Here is a 22,319-nt window from a genome sequence, read left to right on the forward strand (position 1 = left end):
CCTCACATCTCCTCTTGATATCCATCCCTCTCTCCAACAACAGCACTAGAGGTGACCAGGCCTTCGCTGTCTTCAGCCCAACCCTCAATTTCTTAATTTTTTTTGCGATTTATGTGAGACATGTAAAAATGTTTTAAAGCTGAAATGAATTACTTACTTACATAAATTTTCATACAGCAACAACCTTAAACGTCAGTTGAATGGAATAATTTGAACGCTGTGAATTGCTATTGAACTCACGGATATCTTAGAATTCATATTGCATTCATGGTGAACTAATTTAATACAAGACTTGTCTCCAAATGCACTGAATATACATGTGGATATAGGCATGTGAATATTTGGATAATCAAAGAGGGAGAGATACTAGGTGATACATGTGTAATTAATGCAATCTTCTATGTAGTGTTAAAGAGATTGCTTCCTGCTTGTCTTCCAGCTGCTTTTGAAACACAGACAGGCTGCATGTGGAGCTCTAAGAGACCCAGCCAATAGGAACGCATTCACCCCACCGCTCCATTCACCTGTCAAATATTTGCATGCGTGACACCCAGTAGTTATCTAAGCCTAACCCTTACCCTGATACCCAGTAGTTATCTCTGGAAGTGAAACCGGCCAAACCCCGCGTTATATTTTCATGAGGAGTTGCAGAGTCATTAACTCCCACTCTTTGACTATTTCTGATATTTCTTTGAAGTTTTAGCACATATTTATTCAACAAATCAGGCCGACACATTATACCAACGCTGAGCTCAGGGCACACTCCATGGAACAACAAAGCCAAGGAGGGTCTTCAAAGCAGAGCGCTTCCCGAGTACAACGCGTTTATCTGTTGTGATATAGTAGCAAAGAAGGTGGAGTAAGGCCTCATGAATAACGGAGGGCCACTCTGTCATTAGAGTGCTGCGTGGTAGCTGTAGGGTCTCCTCGTAAACACAATCCACAGGGGCCCGGGATAAACTGCAAGTAAAGTAGATAAATATGCTATCAAACGCTTAATCACATAGCTTGTCCACAGTGGTGGAGTAATGGACTGATTATGTGGAGTCTTATTGTCTCAGTGTGGAGGCATTACTCATGAAGAGATTTATGATCAAGCAGGTAAGGCTGGTTTTAAACGCTTTCGTTTTCAAACGCTTTTTTTAAACGCATTACAGGTACCAGATATCTTTCCTTGAGATGTGAATAGCCTACTATATGCTTATTTGTATTTAGTGCCTTTTCACTCATGCAGGCTATATCACAATACAAACAAAAAGTGTTTCTGACACAATGTTAGAGCTGTTTAAATATCAGAGATATTCATTTTATTTAACTTTAAAATGTATATCTCTGCGGTCTTTAGTGTTTTTGCTTTGACCTTCACCCCATCTCCGGTACAAAAGCAGATTATGGGTGGGTGTTTTGTCAAGTTGTAGCCATTGCATTAAGTCCAAATGGTCTGGCAGTATGTGTTGCGATTAGAAAGTTGTTTGTGATGACAAATGGTGCATATAACAAGTTTCATGCATATTGAACCTTCCTAATGGTAATGGCACTTGGCAATGCTGAACTTCCAGGCCTTTTTATTGTGCCACCTATGTGTTATTCTGGCCCATCTTTTGATTCCCTTACTCATTTTTCGAGTTCTATTTTCTATTTTCTAGTTACATTTTTATAACTTTTTGAGCCAAAAGGTCAGGTTAAAAACAATAATACCAATGATTATAATAGGGTTCCTACGTCATTTGTAGGACCCCTAATAATGCTAACGATTACAATTGGGTTCCTATGTCATTCATAGGACCCCTAATAAATGAATCTTGTGCTAGTCCATCATTAATGTTCCTCAAAGTAATCTTAAAACACATCACAAACCTTGCTCCGTAAAGAGGCCACTTGTCTTTAACAATCCCCTCACAACGGCATCCCTCGGGGGCTGTGTGTAATGCCTCGTTAAGTACACGCTACAAATATATTTTGAATTGACGCTCACATTGCATAAAATCTAGTCCACCATGTAGAGTAAGGTTCAATATGCATAAAAACTTGTTATACATGCAACATTTGTCATGACGAACAACTTTCAAATCACTACACATACTGTCAGACCATTTGACTTAATGCAATGGCTACAACTTAACCATACACCCACACATAATCTGCTTTGGTGGGGGATATAAATATATATATATACTGTATATATATTCCGTTTGTTTTTTGGGCTGGCCTAAGAAAACAATAATACATACCCTGCAGATATTTTACACACAATACATTATTTCTGGCTAGGTTATGATGCTCAAAGGGGTCATTAAGGTCAATATTCAAGGCCTTGACTCAAACACCATGTTCCTGCTGCACTCATACTGTGAGGGTAGGGAACTGATGAGTGGAAGAAGACCCAACGCAGAGTCAAGCGCGCACACTCTGCCGCACACTTTGCTTATCTCCTGTGTTCAAAGTGGAGCTGCTTGTTTGTGTGCCGTTCAGATTAGCGCAATGTGTTGCGGGTGATAAGTGTCAGCCATACAGTACGCACTGAGGTGTTGCAGGAAGGCGTTGAATAAAGCAGGAGAATGAAGCAGGATGGATTATTTTCTGTTGTATTCAAATTTTTTGATTTAATATGTGGGTATTCACACATGCTAAATTAGATTATTGTGCGGGGGGTTTTGTGGACTTTTGTGGAGAATATTCCACAGTATGCTCCCTCAATAAACATCCTATTTCAAGAAATAGTTTGTGTTTAGCACCCACTCAATTTTAATGTAGCGGTTTATAACTCACCAGCTGTTGGTCTCGCACTCCCCAGGATGCAAACTGCAGGACAGAGTCGCTCACCTCTGGCGGGTTCAACTCCCGCACCTCCCTGAGGTGAGGACAGTAAGAGAGCCGTCAGCCGTTATTAATAACATGTTCACTCCAGCCCAGGTCGCAGGCACCGTTTGGCCAGTTTTAATCTAACAGAACCCACCAGAGGTCCCAGGCCAGTACAGTCAATCTTCTCTGATGTTGTTGGCAGATCATACTCAAAACATTTGAACAATTCACAACCTGTAACACCCACTTTATCTCTTCCAAAACCTCACCTCATGATGGACAGGAGATATTATTGTGCATCTTAAATAATGGAAAGCAAGGAAATATCTTAACTGAAAATACCATACCCATAAATCACACAATATAAAGAATCAATGTAAAGAATAAGTAATGTCAATGAATTATCAATAATTATTACTAGACTTTTCTCTGACCAAAAAAGACGCTAAAGTCTACCTCATATCTGTTCTGATCAACGTAGTGACCCAGTGTCCATTTGACACAAGACATTACTGACCTACTATCAGATCTTTTAGCAGAAACTTGAAACACAAGTCATCGTTAAGACATGGTAATATCTTTGGGCTGAGCACCGTGACTCCTGAGGCTGTGACTCATAGTGCTTCCCCCCAGGTCTGCCTCTAATGCCCCCTGCGCTCTGATGCGCCCCTGGGCCTTACTGGAGTTGCTCACCTGGTGTGGAGGTTGTAGATCAGATACGACGCCAGGAAGGAGTGCTGGAACACCTAGAGGACATCAAATCAAATCCGGAGAATTATTGCTGGAATCATCTGTGGAGGAAATTAGGTGAAAGCTGTAGGCAGCCTACTACTGACTAGAGACACTGAACCGTCAGAAGTACCATAATCTGTCTTTTAATAAAAGGAAAAGATACAGTTTAGAAAGGGTTAGGGGAAATATACAAATCAACCACATGGGGGATTCAGAATGTGTAAAACTAATGAACTTATGAACTATAATTATGAACATTTATGAGCAGGGGCTATGCAACCAATCACTGTTAGATATATTGCAGAAGCAATATCCCTATTAACCTAATGTCCTGAAAAGCTTAAGATTAAATTAAAATCTTTATTTTTTTTCTATTTCACAAATGAACATGGTGGCCCATTGCCCAAAGCACTTAAGAGTGAGAAGCAAACATTGAGTAGTAATTCCCAAACTTGCAGAAGAGATAACGTCTAATGGCTTAAACTAGATGATGTGTTGATTAAAATACAATCGGAAGTACTGCAATGTTGTTTTCAGTTCAGTGAAAGTTTATGTTTGTGTGTGTGTGTGGGTGGGGGGGAAGAGAGGGGGTTGACCATGAAGTTAGTTAGACCATGAAGTTAGAGAATGCATTTCTGGGCAACACAACATCTACAGCCAAGCCAGAACTCCTGAGACTCTCACTCACATACACAGTCACACACACACACACACACACACACACACACACACACACACACACACACACACACACACACTCACAGAAGCACACACACACACACACACACACACACACACACACACACACACACACACACACACACACACACACACACACACACACTGCACCTTATGGTGCAGTGTTTGTAGGTCACAGAAGGAGGTCAAAGCAGGAGGCCGAGTGGATTCAAACTCTATATGCATTGCTGCAACATCCTGGACATGGTTGCACGTGAGGATGTGGTGGACCAATGGGCAAATAGCAGGTTTGTTTAGGAACCCCTGGGCGACGTAAATGTTCCTTAATGACCTTCAGCTAGTGTACAACATCAGCCTGTAGACACCGGTCCCAAGCTAACAAGGTAGTGCATGCCATAGCTACGAAGACAATATCTGCTCAGGTGCTAAACTGCTTTAGCCTGCCCGAACACCGTGTGGTCATTCATAAATCAATTATTGCATTAATTTTTTGACCATCTCATCCCCCTTGTCCAAGGTCAAGGTCTGTCCAACCACACTCCAGAGGTAACGGGAGACTGCAAATCTCAAGGTATGGTATAGTTAGCCAAACAAGGGCTTACTATGATTTCATAGTAAGCCCACTCATTACTGAGTGCTCTTAGTATAAGGGGACCGGTCAGCTGAAAATAAAATTAGGGACATTTGCTTGATTATCTTTCCATCTATTAACCACAATATGTGATGATGACCAAATATTCACAAATGTAGTGAAAGCCAAATGATTACTATTATGTGTTTAAAAAAGCCAGGTAGCTAACTGAATAGGGAATCTATATTGTACTGATAGCCTGTTTTTTATGATCGGCCATGCCTGCTTATGCTATATGGTACAACCACGATAGATATACCTCCCCGTAGAGATATGCATCACAGCTGATCAGTCACGAGACTAATGAACAACTGTAATTATCATCAATGAGCAAGCGAGAACCTTCCTTCCTAATCTATGATTTAAAACAACATTCTTTAACAAACCTTTCCATGGACAGGTCACCAGAACCATGGACCTGGTCCCCTATCTTAATAAGATCTGTAGAATTCAAACTCTCCTGGAACCGTCACCTTATCGTGGTGGAGAGGTTTGCGTGTCCCTGTGAACCTGAGGGCTGTGTTGTCTGGAGCCTTGTGCTCCTGGTAGGGTCTCTCATGGCAGAGTGGTCTCAGGTGAGGGGCCAGACTAAGAATGGTTCAAAAATCCTCAATGAATAACGTAAGAAGGGGAGATGTGACCCGGCCCGGAGGAAGCCCGGGGCCCCCGTCTGGAGCCAGGCCCAGACGGAGGGCTCGATGGCGAGCGCCTGGTGGCCGGGTTTGCCACGGAGCCCGGTCGGACACAGCCCGAACAAACTACGTGGCACCCCCCCTCTCTTCATCCCATGGGCCCACCACCTGTGGGAAGACCCGTTGGGGTTGGATGCGCAGCCACATGGGTGGCAGCGAAGGTCAGGGGTCTCGACGGACCAGACCCGGGTGGCAGAAGCTGGCTCTGGGGACGTGGAACGTCACCTCGCTGTGGGGAAAGGAACCAGAGCTTGTGAGGGAGCTGGAGCGCTATCAGTTAGATCTGGTGGGGCTTACCTCCACGCACAGTCTCAGCTCTGGTACCGTACTCCTGGATAAGGGTTGGACTCTATTCTTCTCCGGAGTTGCCAAGGGCGTGAGGCGCCGGGCGGGTGTGGGGATACTCATAAATCCCCGGCTGAGCGCCGCGGTGTTGGAGTTTACCCCGGTAGACGAGAGGGTCGCCTCCCTGCGCCTAAGGGTTGTAGGGGGGAAAACTCTGACTGTTGTTTGTGCGTATGCACCAAACAGCAGCTCAGAGTACTCTGCCTTCTTGGAGACCCTGAATGGAGTCCTGTATGGGGCTCCAGTAGGGGACTCCGTAGTTCTGCTGGGTGACTTCAACGCCCACGTGGGCAACGATGGAGACACCTGGAGAGGCGTGGTGGAGAGGAACGGCCTCTCTGATCTAAACCCGAGCGGTCGTTTGTTATTGGACTTCTGTGCTAGTCATGGATTATCCATAACAAACACCATGTTCGAACATAAGGGTGCTCATAAGTGTACCTGGTACTAGAGTACCCTAGGCCGAAGATCAATGATCGATTTTGTGATCGTGTCATCTGATCTGAGGCCGCTTGTTTTGGACACTCGGGTAAAGAGAGGGCCGGAACTGTCAACCGACCACCATCTGGTTGTGAGTTGGATCAGGGAATGGGGGAAATTTCCGAATAGACCTGGTAAGCCCAAACGAGTAGTGCGGGTGAACTGGGAACGTCTGGAGGAGGCCCCCGTCCTAGGTATCTTCAACTCACACCTCCGGCGGAGTTTTTCTGGCATTCCTGTGGAGGTTGGGGACATTGAGCCGGAGTGGGCGGTGTTCAAAGCCTCCATTGCTGAAGCTGCGGTGGCTAGCTGTGGCCTCAGGGTCTTAGGCTCCTCAAGGGGCGGTAACCCTCGGACACCGTGGTGGACACCGGTGGTCAGGGAAGCCGTCCGATTGAAGAAGGAGGCCTTCCGGGATATGATATCCTGGAGGACTCCTGACTCGGTTGCAGGGTACCGACAGGCCCGAAGGGCTGCAGCTGCTGCCGTGTCGGAGGCTAAGCAGCGGGTGTGGGAGAAGTTCGGAGAGGCCATGGAGAAGGACTTTCGGTCGGCACCAAAGTGTTTCTGGAAGACTATCCGGCACCTCAGGAGGGGGAAACGGGGAACCATCCAAGCTGTGTACAGTAAGGATGGGACTCTGTTGACCTCAACTGAGGAGGTCGTCGGACGTTGGAAGGAACACTTTGAGGAACTCCTGAATCCGAATAACACGCCCTCTATGTTGGAGGCAGAGCTCGAGGTTGATCGTGTTTCGTCATCAATTTCCCTGGTGGAGGTCACTGAGGTAGTCAAACATCTCCGCAGTGGCAAAGCCCCAGGGATCGATGATATCCAGCCAGAAATGCTAAAGGCTCTGGGTGTTGAGGGGCTTTCATGGTTGACACGCCTATTCAACATCGCGTGGGAGTCGGGTACAGTGCCAAAGGAGTGGCAAACTGGGGTGGTGGTTCCCCTGTTCAAAAAGGGGGACCAGAGAGTGTGTGCCAATTACTGGGGTATCACACTTCTCAGCCTCCCTGGTAAAGTCTACTCCAAGGTGCTGGAAAGGAGGGTTCGGACGATCGTCGAACCTCAGATTGAAGAGGAACAATGCGGTTTTCGCCCCGGACGTGGAACTACGGACCAGCTCTTCACTCTCGCAAGGATCCTGGAGGGGGCCTGGGAGTATGCCCATCCGGTCTACATGTGTTTTGTGGATCTGGAGAAGGCGTATGACCGGGTCCCCCCGGAAAAACTGTGGGAGGTGCTGCGGGAGTATGGGGTAAGGGGGTCTATACTCAGGGCCATCCAATCCCTGTACTCCCAAAGCGAGAGCTGTGTTCGCGTCCTCGGCAGCCAGTCAGTTTCGTTCTCAGTGGGTGCTGGTCTCCGCCACGGCTGCGCCTTGTCACCAATCCTGTTTGTGATATACATGGACAGGATATCGAGGCGTAGTCGTGGTGGGGAGGGGTTGCAGTTCGGTGGTCTGAGGATCTCGTCACTGCTTTTTGCAGATGATGTGGTCCTCATTGGATCATCGGCCTGTGACCTTCAGCACTCACTGGATCGGCTGCCGGCCGAGTGTGAAGCGGCTGGGATGAGGATCAGCACCGCTAAATCTGAGGCCATGACTCTTAGCAGGAAACCGATGGATTGCTTACTCCGGGTAGGAAATGAGTCCTTAGCCCAAGTGAAGGAGTTCAAGTACCTCGGGCTCTTGTTCGCGAGTGAGGGTACTATGGAGCGTGAGATTGGCCGGAGAATCGGAGCAGCGGGGGCGGTATTGTGTTCGCTTTACAGCACCGTTGTAACGAAAAGGAAGTCTGGGGCCCCCTGCTTGAGCTGCTCCCCCCGCGACCCGACCCCGGATAAGCGGACGAAAATTAGATGAGATGATGAGATGAGAATTCAAACTCAATGTGTGAGTTATGATTACGATTTTCCCTTTCTTCCTATGTTATTCCTTAACTCCACATCCTGTGTTGCACTACTTATTGAGAAGAATTTGAAGCCTAGGGTCATTTTATAGTATCCCGCCAAATGACCACTGAGTGTCCACTCTGGGAACTCTTATTGTGGTGCCTGTGGAGATAATGGTTTATAACCCAAAGCCTGCTGCAAAATACTCAACCATAGCATTTGCATAACACTACCACATTAAATTCCCCCCACCGCAGTTTGAAACACAGAAATATGACGAACACAAGATATGATGAATGAGTTTTGGTTCACGCTCGCTTTGCCCGCTTTCCAACTCAAAGCTGACGGCCGAAGTCACCAGAATCGCTTTTGGACGTGACATGACCGCCACTCGTCTCTCAATCCAGATTTAGACCTGCTCCCCCTCCGCTGCACAAAGCCACTCCCCTGAAGAAGAAATGAATTGCATTGTCACTTGATCTTTCAAAGAATGTCAACGACAATTACAGGCCCCCCATGATGGGTGGCAGAGGCCTGCGATGAGTCCCTGATAAGCCTGTCAGAGAGGGGCTGCCACGCTGCCTGCAGAGGAGCCTGTTCTCGCTGGTGATGTATGTGTCAGGCAGCTAGGCAGGGCCTGTGTGCTACTGTACTCTGATCATACAGCACCTACACTGAGGCTAATCGCCTACCATAGGTGACCACACAACAGTAAAGCATAATACATTTTAAATCATTATTTCATATGTCGCGTTCAGGGAAGCAATAGGGGAACCATTTTACATGTGAAAAAGTCTGCAGAAAACAAAGTGTGGTTTGTCAAGGTTCAAGAGGTAACCTTACGAGAGAATATTTTTTTTGGCATTGACAAATTACCTCGCTGAAGTGCCATGGTTATTTTTTCACTCTGAGCAGCGCTGAACACTAATGTGTCTTCAGGGTACAAAAGGCCTGTTTTGTCAGCTCGGCAGAGAAAGGAATACATGGTTGAATGTGGGTCATGAAACAATGACAGATACCAAGTTGCAGGTGTATAGTTCAAAACAGGGATGACTTGCAGTATGCATCTAGACAACCAAAGGTGCGGTTACCCCGTAGAAGGTAAATGATTATTTGCAAGCCATTTTCAATTGTTGTTTCATTGGAAGTCTGTGTTGCAACAGGCTGTATCCAAGGTTGTGTGCAGAGTGATTACACTGATTTATAAACCCTTCTTTATGGGCCGAGCTGAGAATACGGAGCATTATCACACACAGCTAAAGAGTAACTTATGCAAAGACCATATTTTGCTAATTGAGCAATCTCGCAGTAAATCACAGACAGTGGCATTATGCAAATGTACCTTTCCTTTTTTTATTCCTTCAAGACTTTGCGGAAGGGGATCAGAGCAGAAGAAACATCATAATGGAGCGGGAAAGACGACAGCAGCGGTGGCTGCAGTAGGCCTACATTACAGCACGCAGGGGCTTGGTTGCTCTGATGATGATAAATTCATAAGACAAGTGGAGACGGAGATGGCGGGCCGGGCCATTACTCTCTATAGACCAGTGTTGTCACAGAGATGATAAACACATCTGTTCCGACCATCTCTGGAGGACACGAGCACCAGTCTCTCCTCTAACCTCCCCCCCGCCTCCTCCATTTCCCGGCTGTCTCCTCTGTGATGCCCCCCCCTCACCCCATGTTCAATGACGCCGGTGTGATCCCCCTTTTCCTGAGATGACCCCTGATGGTTGCACTGCAGCAATGCAAGGCAAGCACTCTCTGCTTCAGGTCTGAAGCTAGTAGCAATATAAGTAGTTAGAGCTGAGCCTCCACAACAACATCTGACATTCTTTTTCATTTATGATTAATGTTGAATTAAATGAGGCAGAGTCGGTAGAAGACAGTCCAGCTTGGACAGCTGAATGAGTCCACAGTAGATCTCTGTACATTGTGTCTTCCAATTAGCCAATACATCATTAAAACCAGCAGCATCCAGACACTAAGTGACTGACAGCCACTGAATGGCGTTATGACACCAAATGTTTTGCAAGTTGACTTATACCTTTGACTGATTCAAGGACAGGACGATGTGGACCGGCCAGGCAACAGCAACCTGAACCACCAACCACTGCTAACGGTATGGTTTTGAAAGAAGCAGTCTAGACCTATTTCTTACTTATGCGGCTTCATCATACCCATATGGCACAACGTGTGATGGCTCAGAGGAACCGTGCGATAACACTGCTGTCCTTTATAGAGAAACAACCCTCTGTCTTCAGGCTCTGAATAATTATGTCTTTTGTGCGTGTTTTGCTGTAATATTTTTACATTTAAATGAGTAGTAGACATGTGTTTAAAAGGTTGAAGCCTTTTACTGGCTAAAATGACTTCATAAGTCCTAATGAAAAAGATCAAAGTTTATTTCTATTCACCTCTTTTTCAGACCATTGAGGAAAGCCTTTGCATGGATGAGCATAACCAGAGTGACTTAAACAACAGTTTGTCATGCACGCAAGGACATCTGCATAATTCATACATCCCAAAAATGTATACATCAGTATCCGTGACTTGCGCAGAAAGCCCATTTTTTAATTGTAGAGTGCTAATTTACAGATTTAATTTACCCGTGAGTCTGTGTGTTTGGTGAGGGACCTGTTTCGTCATTATTAAAGGAACTTTATGGAAGCAAATCTCTCTCATCGGTTTTTGATAATAAAATGCCATTGAATTTTAAGCACTGAATATTTATGCATTGAAATAATGTGCCTCTGAATTTAACTCCTTGATTTTTCAATGTTGAAAATTCAGAATCAAACATTCAACGTTAAAAAATTCAACTTAAATATTTTAAACGTCCCCAAATTCAACATGCTAGCTGCAAAATTCGAAATTCAGCGTTAACATCGGGGGACCCATAGCCTAGAAATCTAGACGCACCCTAGAGGCAGCAAATTTAATTTGCAGCCAGGGAGGTCTAGCCTTCTGTTGTCGTTTTTCGCTGATGGAAACCGAAAAAGGGACAGGCCAATCAGATCGTGAGGGGCGTAATCGAGCCGAATGACGACAGAGCTGCGACAGTTCCGTGTTAGAGGTAAACAATAATGGCTGCTGCTGCTGGCGAACAGCAGTCTTTCGACTCGGCTTTGGCCGCGACTCTTCAAGACTTGAAGTTTTTTCTTTGAGAAATGAACAAAGAAATGCACTGAAGTCTTTCCTTGAAAAGAAAGATGTATTCTGAGTTTTTCCGACCGGATACGGTAAAAGTTAGATTTTATAGCGACAGAAATTTCCGTCGCTCTGACTACGTCACCTTCTTCATTGCTCTGATTGGTTGTAGCGCTATCCTATTGCGTGCAGAGGGAACTTGAAAGACAACCGTTTATCCCGCCCACACTACCACCATACGACACCAGACCCAATATCTTTCCGATATGGGTCTGGCTTGCCAGGCTAGGGGACCCAAGGAAGAGCAATCAATCCTAAATGCTGGGAGAGCGATCGGGTGTTACACAGAATTCTGCGACCCACCGAAAAGTGTGACCCCAGGGGGCGCTGTTGCACATTTTCTGCAACATGTACGAGTTTGAAGCGTAGACACTGACAGGCATGAAGTCGTTCACGTGCGGAAACACGCACAAGCTTAAACAGTAACCTTTGTATCGTCATCGATCACTAGTTTTGTGACACCGGGCGCACGTTCAGGGGCTGGAGCAAAACGGTTGATATGCCACTATAGTGGCATAACGAGAGCAGTATAGCACACCGAGTGGCATGATACGGATATGAGGATGACAAATTAAAAGCAGGTTGCTGGCGGACGCTTCTTCCAGAGGCACGCCGTGCATCCACTGGACTACAGGCTGCTGCCGCTTCAGTTGCCACTCTGTGCGCAATACTGTCGGCTCGGCACTCTCGTTTCACAGTGGTCAGCGGGCTTCAGATCGCCCCAGCATCACACCAAACGTAGGCAAAGGGATCTCGGATCACCCCAAATTGGTGCCCTAATATATTGGGCTAACCCTTCGTTCACACCAAAAGCTGTAAAGCGTTTTGAGCGATAAACGCCCATCCACTTTCCATTAGACATGAGTGATGAAGCGATAGGAGTGATAAAACGCTTTATCGATAGCTTTAAAGCTGTAAAGCTGTAAATGAGAGTTGAAAACAGCTCAACTCCTACTACACATTTGTTCCTTCATCATGGTGCGTGAGAGAATAATTGCGGCTATGCAGGGCATCGTATTTGTCCGCGATTGCATAGCCAACGTGGTCTTATTATAGCCCAATCATTGACGAAAAAACACAAAGAAAGAGTAAAGCATCCAGCATATGATTTCAACTTCCATAGAACTTTGAATACTAGTACAGTATTTAATCTCATTAATGAGCAGGTAGGGGTTGGACTAGAATAACTCCAGTGTGGACTTGGGGATCGATCTGATCTATTTCCACAAAAGGCACCACAGACTCATACCTCCCTGGTCAGATGTAGGGGGAAATCATCAGAGATCCCTGCTTATTGGCTTAAATGTAGCGCACACCTATCTCGGAGATTGCTTCTCATACAATTGCCGCCTGTTCAGATAGAGGAAACATCTGTCCTTGCATTGCAATCTCACAACCGTTCAATTCAAGCTATAAAGAGATATTCAAAACACTTGGGCCTCCGACAGAGTTGTTAATTAAAAAAAAGAAAGGTAGAAGAAGCGGCTGTGATTTTTGCAGGGGTCCGACAATAAAGACTAAATATAGGCCTTTATATGATACCTATCTAGAGTGTTTTGACCTTTAAAATAAGTAATTGAACTTTCATGATTAAAAGCACTGTATTAAGCAACAGATAGAGAAACACTTAAAATATGAATGTTAAAGGCAGACAAATTGGTTGAATTCCTTCAACTTTGGATGAGAGTAGCAGATTGTACGGACATTCACCCATTTAAATATTAATCCCTCAAGTGCCTCTCAATAGCTGTCTGTCACTGACTCGTGTTTTTATTGCAAAAAGAAAAATCAGTTTCTACAATTACATTTCATTTTGAGTTGAATTCATGACAGGTCTTACGTCAAGGGGGTCTGCAATAAGCAGCCCCCTCTGAAAAGGCCTGTCTACTTCACTAGTCTCCAGGAGCCCTTCAAGGATGGCTGTTGATTTCTGATGTTTACCTGACAAATACCAGAGCAGGAGGACCTTCTGGTTCTCAACTACAGTGCACTGGTTGTCAAGAAGTCAAGATGTCAAAAAGAAAGGCCATGAATTTCAAAGCTTTCGACAAATAGATGAAAGGAGAACAGTGACCATGACGATAAAACTCTGCAACAAATAGAATATACCGAAATAAAAAATAGGAAAATATTGGGATCACACAATACAACTGAAGGTTGATGGATGTTCACCCACCTGTGGGCATCCTTGAGCAAGATGCGTAAGCCATACCTGCTGCTTAAAGACCAAATCTATCCCAAATTCACTGAAAGTTACTTTTGATAAAATCGTAATGACCCATGTTCTAAGAAAGATGAACAGGTGTGAGGTCATGTTTGATGACAACAGGTGTGATGTCGTGTATGATGACAACAGGTGTGATGTCATGTGACCTCTGCCTCCTTCACACATTGACTTTCGGCAGCCGAGACGATCGCATCCCAGACACACTGTGCATGATAACCTCTGAAAGTAGCTTATTTTTGTTTTTGTGCTGACCCATCGAATAGTATGCTATTTTCGGATTTTCGAGTGTTCTATTCTTAAATGTGAAAGCTGTATTATGGACTGAAGCAGAGCCAAAGAACAACAACGATAACAATTCAATAACATTAAATACCGGATTGACATTGAGATGCATTAAATACATCTGTTTTTCAAACCGTCATACATATAATTATATATATATATATATAAAGCCATGGCCTAAGCCCATATAAAGAAGGCCTTGCACCAAATCCCTGCAGGCACTGTTTCCTCTTACCTGTTGTACATCATAACCGAGGAGAACATAGTTGAGGTCTGGAGAAAGGGCAAACTGGGAAGCCTTGAACGTAGCCTGGAGGGAGAGATGGGGAAATTAAAAAAAGAAAAACAAATCAGATTTGAAGCTTGGAACTCATGTCGTCCAATTTATGTTGGACTACATGAATTTAACATTATATCATGTCTAACTATTTTACATTGACATGCACAGGTTATAAATTAACCTAAAAACAAGACCCAGATTTCCATACTTCCAATAAAATGATAACATTTGTCACAGCTGCAACGGTGACATGTTTTGTTGATAAGAAACCTCCATTGCAATTTCTAAATTGAAGCAGTTCCAAACTCACTCAGCACTTAGACGGGTGTTTACTTAGCATTCCGTGAACCAAATTTTAGGGCAAAGTCTTTCAATTTCAAAGTTGCACGCCATTCTCCAGAGACTATTTGGATGACTGAAGCACTCACAAAAGTTGTGTTCTTCAGGAGGAGTTGGGTTTGGTTGTGTTGGGCATTGGCTTTATATACGCTGCCGTCCCAGCTCTGAAAGATGAACTCCTCATCTGAAAGGTAGGAGGAAATAAGAAGTAATAACTAAGTAAATACTTCAATTAAAAACATTTAAATCAATTTGCGTCATCAGCATAGTTAGAGAATTAACTAGAGAAGGAAATAAATATATCAATGAATTAAAAGAAAAGAAAGGAAAGATTGTAGATTGAATGACTACAACAACAATATGAGGGGTAAGAGGGACAAGGTGGTGGTCATGTGGTCGGGGGATGGAGATCCGTCAAGGGATAAAGGCTGAATGGCGCTGGCATGACTGCTGTGTACAATCTCACAGCTGTTTGGACAAAGGAACACCAGTGACACACCGCGAGAAGGGATGACCTCAAGCTCCAGCGCCCCCACCACAAATCTGGCCCCCCCAGCTCATCAAAACAAGAAAGGTGTGCTGCCACCACAGACATGTGGGTGAGAGTCTAGTGACACACATGGAACGATTTGAGCCTTCTCGGGGGGAACATCCTCTCCCTTCCTGAAGAGGGCTTAGTGTCTTCCCTCTAGTTCAGTTTGTTGTTGAGCTACACCCCAAGTCACTCGTTAAGAGGAGCGACTGGTACTCTCGCTCCCCTCGATAGGTACAGCATACCATAAACTCCTGGGTCTTTCCCATGTGAAAATGGGGATGGTTCCCCCCCTCCCAAAAAAGATGAACAGAAATACACTTGACAAAAAGGAATAATAAAATAACAAAAGACCAAATCAAAAACAGGTCATGTTATTCATAAGACAAATAGACAAAGAAATACTTAGCAAGCAAACAAAAGGAAAACAGACATTTCCAGAAACATTTCCATATTACATAGTACAGTACTTACACATGTACAAGATGAGAGGCATTGTCAGGGGTTGTAGATAAGAGAAATGCTCCTGCTAGTAAAGGTATTTAGTAGTAAGGCGTAAAAAGGCCTACTTGAGTAAACAAGTTCTCATCAAGCAAATTATAGACAATTACATGCTACATATTTGTAATTTTTCCAACATCTTACAAATACCCAATTATGTTGATGTGAATTTTGACAAAGATTTGGACTGTCCAGACATGACAGTAAATGGGTCCTGGTGGGCTCGCAAGATGAAAGTCGCAATGAAACTGTACCCAAGGCCTACGGCCACACCAAACGCGTCACTCGCGTTAGGGGCGTCCAAACTCGGCCTTTTTGCATAGGGAACCATTGGTATAGGCGCGTAGACGCGTAAAGGCCGATTTATGCTCAGTTACGTAAGCGTAAGCGCAAGCGCAAGAGGCCCTTGCGCGCCCTTGCGCACCCCTTGCGCGACTTCTCACGTCTTGCGTGCGTCGGGCGATTTTTCTAGACTTGCGTCATTTTTTACGTAAGCTTTTACGCGAGCCGCGCAGCCTGCAAGGCTGTGATTGGTCTGCTGGTCTGGTTACTACTTCCTGTCTGGAGTATCACATTTCCTGTTTTCATACCGCCATTTTTAAAAGCCAGAAGGCAAGGACGACCCGGCAGGCTCATATACAAAAGCATTAACGTGAAGTGAAGTTAACTTTGCTGCCAACACGTTATGTCGTTTTAAAATGTAGAGAGATATGCACATTTATACAACCCCAATGATCAACAACTTCATCACCCCTGTTCCTCTGTCTGTTGCCATCATTCACTGTGTATGGGGAGAACACGATCTGGCACATAAACAAACCAACGACTCCCACAGACAAAGACGTCATTCTCGAGGTCGTCTTCAACGAAAAACTTTACTCCACATATTACTCCACCTACTGTTCTGGCGGTAAATTGCTTGGCAACACGCGCAACACGCGCAACACGCAACCTAAAAGGGAGCATGAATTGCTTTGAGTAAATTTTGCGCAACAACGTAACACCAACGCTGAAGCATGCAGCCGCCTTTACATGCGTTGAAGCGTCGCGTTCGTTAAGGCCGATTTATGCTCAGTTACGTAAGCGTAAGCGCAAGCGCAAGAGGCCCTTGCGCGCCCTTGCGCACCCCTTGCGCGACTTCTCACGTCTTGCGTGCGTCGGGCGATTTTTCTAGACTTGCGTCATTTTTTACGTAAGCTTTTACGCGAGCCGCGCAGCCTGCAAGGCTGTGATTGGTCTGCTGGTCTGGTTACTACTTCCTGTCTGGAGTATCACATTTCCTGTTTTCATACCGCCATTTTTAAAAGCCAGAAGGCAAGGACGACCCGGCAGGCTCATATACAAAAGCATTAACGTGAAGTGAAGTTAACTTTGCTGCCAACACATTATGTCGTTTTAAAATGTAGAGAGATATGCACATTTATACAACCCCAATGATCAACAACTTCATCACCCCTGTTCCTCTGTCTGTTGCCATCATTCACTGTGTATGGGGAGAACACGATCTGGCACATAAACAAACCAACGACTCCCACAGACAAAGACGTCATTCTCGAGGTCGTCTTCAACGAAAAACTTTACTCCACATATGACTCCACCTACTGTTCTGGCGGTAAATTGTTTGGCAACACGCGCAACCTAAAAGGGAGCATGAATTGCTTTGAGTAAATTTTGCGCAACAACGTAACACCAACGCTGAAGCATGCAGCCGCCTTTAGGCGCGTCAGACGCACGTAATTACGCACGTAAACGCAGTAACGAAGGTAGGTAGGCGGCTGCATGCTTCAGCGTTGGTGTTACGTTGTTGCGCAAAATTTACTCAAAGCAATTCATGCTCCCTTTTAGGTTGCGCGTGTTGCGCGTGTTGCCAAGCAATTTACCGCCAGAACAGTAGGTGGAGTAATATGTGGAGTAAAGTTTTTCGTTGAAGACGACCTCGAGAATGACGTCTTTGTCTGTGGGAGTCGTTGGTTTGTTTATGTGCCAGATCGTGTTCTCCCCATACACAGTGAATGATGGCAACAGACAGAGGAACAGGGGTGATGAAGTTGTTGACCATTGGGGTTGTATAAATGTGCATATCTCTCTACATTTTAAAACGACATAATGTGTTGGCAGCAAAGTTAACTTCACTTCACGTTAATGCTTTTGTATATGAGCCTGCCGGGTCGTCCTTGCCTTCTGGCTTTTAAAAATGGCGGTATGAAAACAGGAAATGTGATACTCCAGACAGGAAGTAGTAACCAGACCAGCAGACCAATCACAGCCTTGCAGGCTGCGCGGCTCGCGTAAAAGCTTACGTAAAAAATGACGCAAGTCTAGAAAAATCGCCCGACGCACGCAAGACGTGAGAAGGCGCGCAAGGGCCTCTTGCGCTTGCGCTTACGCTTACGTAACTGAGCATAAATCGGCCTTAACGCGCCCAACGCACCAACGCCCGGAGTTCAGAAATGTGAACTTTCAACGCTCCAACGCGTGGCGCTTAGCCGCGATAGCCAATCAGCGTGGAGCTTGACCCGACGTCACTGGCAGAGAGTAGTGAGCTTGGACAGAAGCATACGGCCGACATCTTTCTTTATTCTGGGTGGAAATAGTAACATAGTTACGCTATTAAATGCGTTTATGGAAACATTTTTAGCGAGAAATGGGCATTTTACTTTCATAATGTCCGCTCGGTGTATGTGAAGGATGTTTGGTTTGATAGTTATGACGAAGAGGGAACGCTCCGTTCACTTGCATGGACAGAGTCTCTGGTTGCTAAGCAACCTCAACATCTTGGCGGACTATATCTCTGCTGATCAACACTACGAATGCTGGAAACACACTAGACACACCATGTGAAGTTATTTAACCCGATTATTGTTATTTATATCAGAGATTATTTAATCTAACCCGATCTAAACTCTGTCACCCAAACACGGCGGCGTTTGGGTTTCCTACCTCGGACTCCAGCGCAGCCACGGCCGACAACTATCTTTATTCTGGGTGGAAATAGTAACATAGTTACGCCATTAAATGCGTTTATGGAAACATTTTTAGCGAGAAATGTGCATTTTACTTTCATAATGTTCGCTCGGTGAATGTGAAGGATGTTTGGTTTGATAGTTATGACGGAGAGGGAACGCTCCGTTCACTTGCATGGACAGAGTCTCTGGATGCTAAGCAACCTCAACGTCTTGGCGGACTATTTCTCTGCTGATCAACACTACGAATGCTGGAAACACACCAGACACACCATGTGAAGTTATTTAACCCGATTATTGTTATTTATATCAGAGATTATTTAATCTAACCCGAACTAAGCTCTATCACCCAAACACGGCGGCGTTTGGGTTTCCTACCTCGGACTCCAGCGCAGCCACGGCCGACAACTATCTTTATTCTGGGTGGAAATAGTAACATAGTTACGCCATTAAATGCGTTTATGGAAACATTTTTAGTGAGAAATGTGCATTTTACTTTCATAATGTTCGCTCGGTGAATATGAAGGATGTTTGGTTTGATAGTTATGACGAAGAGGGAACGCTCCGTTCACTTGCATGGACATGGACTCATCTAGCTGCGTTGGCGCGTTGACGCGTTGGAAGCGTTGAACCGAGTAACCACCACACAATGATGTTCGGTGTGGCCGCACCGTAACGGTACGGCCACACCAACTGCGTTACTCGCGTTAGGGGCGTCCAAACTCGGCATTTTTGCATAGGGAACCATTGGTATAGGCGCGTAGACGCGTTATCCAACGCGAGTAAAGGCCGATTTATGCTCAGTTACGTAAGCGTAAGCGCAAGCGCAAGAGGCCCTTGCGCGCCCTTGCGCACCCCTTGCGCGACTTCTCACGTCTTGCGTGCGTCGGGCGATTTTTCTAGACTTGCGTCATTTTTTACGTAAGCTTTTACGCGAGCCGCGCAGCCTGCAAGGCTGTGATTGGTCTGCTGGTCTGGTTACTACTTCCTGTCTGGAGTATCACATTTCCTGTTTTCATACCGCCATTTTTAAAAGCCAGAAGGCAAGGACGACCCGGCAGGCTCATATACAAAAGCATTAACCTGAAGTGAAGTTAACTTTGCTGCCAACACATTATGTCGTTTTAAAATGTAGAGAGATATGCACATTTATACAACCCCAATGATCAACAACTTCATCACCCCTGTTCCTCTGTCTGTTGCCATCATTCACTGTGTATGGGGAGAACACGATCTGGCACATAAACAAACCAACGACTCCCACAGACAAAGACGTCATTCTCGAGGTCGTCTTCAACGAAAAACTTTACTCAACCTACTGTTCTGGCGGTAAATTGCTTGGCAACACGCGCAACACGCGCACCCTAAAAGGGAGCATGAATTGCTTTGAGTAAATTTTGCACAACAACGTAACACCAACGCTGAAGCATGCAGCCGCCTTAACGCGGTTGGTGTGGCCGCACCATGACGCCCCTAACGTGACGCTTCAACGCATAACGCGCCTAACCTGACGCTTGACCAGTGTGTGGTGGTTCAACGCTTCCAACGCGTCAACGCAGCTAGATGGGTCCATGTCCATGCAAGTGAACGGAGCGTTCCCTCTTCGTCATAACTATCAAACCAAACATCCTTCACATTCACTGAGCGAACATTATGAAAGTAAAATGCACATTTCTCGCTAAAAATGTTTCCATAAACGCATTTAATGGCGTAACTATGTAACTATTTCCACCCAGAATAAAGAAAGATGTCGGCCGTGGCTGCGCTGGAGTCTGAGGTAGGAAACCCAAACGCGGCCGTGTTTGGGTGCATGATAGAGTTTAGATCGGGTTCGATTAAATAATCTCGGATATAAATAACAATAATCGGGTTAAATAACTTCACATGGTGTGTCTGGTGTGTTTCCAGCATTCGTAGTGTTGATCAGCAGATATATAGTCCGCCAAGACGTTGAGGTTGCTTAGCAACCAGAGACTCTGTCCATGCAAGTGAACGGAGCGTTCCCTCTTCGTCATAACTATCAAACCAAACATCCTTCACATTCACCGAGCGAACATTATGAAAGTAAAATGCACATTTCTCGCTAGAAATGTTTCCATAAACGCATTTAATGGCGTAACTACGTTACTATTTCCACCCAGAATAAAGAAAGATGTCGGCCGTATGCTTCTGTGCAAGCTCACTACTCTCTGCCAGTGACGTCGGGTCAAGCTCCACGCTGATTGGCCACCGCGGCTAAGCGTCACGCGTTGGAGCGTTGAAAGTTCAATTTTCTGAACTCCGGGCGTTGGTGCGTTGGGAGCGTTACTGCGCTTACGTGCGTAATTACGTGCAACTGCCGCGCCTAAAGGCGGCTGCATGCTTCAGCGTTGGTGTTACGTTGTTGCGCAAAATTTACTCAAAGCAATTCATGCTCCCTTTTAGGTTGCGCGTGTTGCCAAGCAATTTACCGCCAGAACAGTAGGTGGAGTAATATGTGGAGTAAAGTTTTTCATTGGAGACGACCTCGAGAATGACGTCTTTGTCTGTGGGAGTCGTTGGTTTGTTTATGTGCCAGATCGTGTTCTCCCCATACACAGTGAATGATGGCAACAGACAGAGGAACAGGGGTGATGAAGTTGTTGATCATTGGGGTTGTATAAATGTGCATATCTCTCTACATTTTAAAACGACATGTGTTGGCAGCAGAGTTAACTTTGCTGCCAACACATTACGCCAACACAAAACTGTTAGATTTCAGCTTATTTCTAAACTGTTCGGACAGACTCTGCGTTGTGTATTTTCAGTCGTAGTAGTAATTCTTGAAGTCGAAATCAAAGCAGCTTGACAGGTTGGATTAGAGGGTTGAATAGATGGTTTATTCCAGGATGTACAGCGAGATACAGACTTAGGTTGAATAATCTATAGTGGACCCGGTGGTCGATGACTTGTTCCTCGGCTGTCGAAACCCTCTACTCGTCAAACCAAAGGGTTGGGGCGAGTATTATACAAAAAGGGGATACATGAATAACACGTGAACAGACGCACTCTCAGCCTTGATAAGGTATTTGGCCCTGGCTATGTCCCGGAGGACCAGGTCGGTTCAACCTTGTTGAGACATAACAATGGCAGAATGTTAAGGATAACACCTTGTATCAGTATGAGAGGCCCTGGCCTGTTCCTAGACTAGAAATGTGAACAACAGAGAGACACTAAAATACACCAACATTCTACATTCCTCCCTCTTGATCATACTAAACATAGTTTAAAGATCACCAACAAAAAGAGAATTCAGTGTATTTTCAGGTGACCTATTAATAATTAACTAAATCAATGAAAGAAAGCATAAAAGGCAATAGGACAAGTAAATTCAAATCATACACAAGTAAACCAGGTGTAGGCCACTATAATAAAGAAAATAACAAACTCATTAGGTTACTCATGATTAAAACATTTTTAAAGAATCAAGAAAGTCAACTGTCGAGACACCTCCCTCTGCTTGGCACAACAACATCACAGACAATACTGCATGACTCAGTTGGTTTTGAGTAGCAGTTGCAACAGAGTTATTTTCCAGTTGATGGCCACCGCAGGTGTGATGGGGGATGAGGATGAAAGTTCGTAGTAGGGCGTCAGGACAAACACAGACACAGTTCAGTTCAAGGACTCCTCCCAAGGACTCAACAAGTGTCCGTGTCTCCTGGATCTCCCAGGTACGATGAA

At 45.1% G+C, this 22,319-nt stretch overlaps 1 protein-coding gene across 1 annotated transcript in view; it reads right to left on the reverse strand.

The window, feature by feature from the left end:
- Positions 1 to 22,319, reverse strand: part of LOC115529717 (inactive dipeptidyl peptidase 10) — a 144,338-nt gene that overhangs the window by 34,388 nt on the left and 87,631 nt on the right. Inside the window, exons 4-7 of the mRNA XM_030338690.1 lie at positions 14,711 to 14,805; positions 14,238 to 14,312; positions 3,496 to 3,548; positions 2,770 to 2,851 (exon numbers count right to left, since the gene is read on the reverse strand). Of these exons, the coding sequence (XP_030194550.1) occupies positions 2,770 to 2,851; positions 3,496 to 3,548; positions 14,238 to 14,312; positions 14,711 to 14,805 (305 nt within the window). The remainder of the gene's footprint in view (positions 1 to 2,769; positions 2,852 to 3,495; positions 3,549 to 14,237; positions 14,313 to 14,710; positions 14,806 to 22,319) is intronic.

This window comes from Gadus morhua, chromosome 17 (assembly GCF_902167405.1).
Source record: "Gadus morhua chromosome 17, gadMor3.0, whole genome shotgun sequence".
Classification (NCBI taxonomy): domain Eukaryota; kingdom Metazoa; phylum Chordata; class Actinopteri; order Gadiformes; family Gadidae; genus Gadus; species Gadus morhua.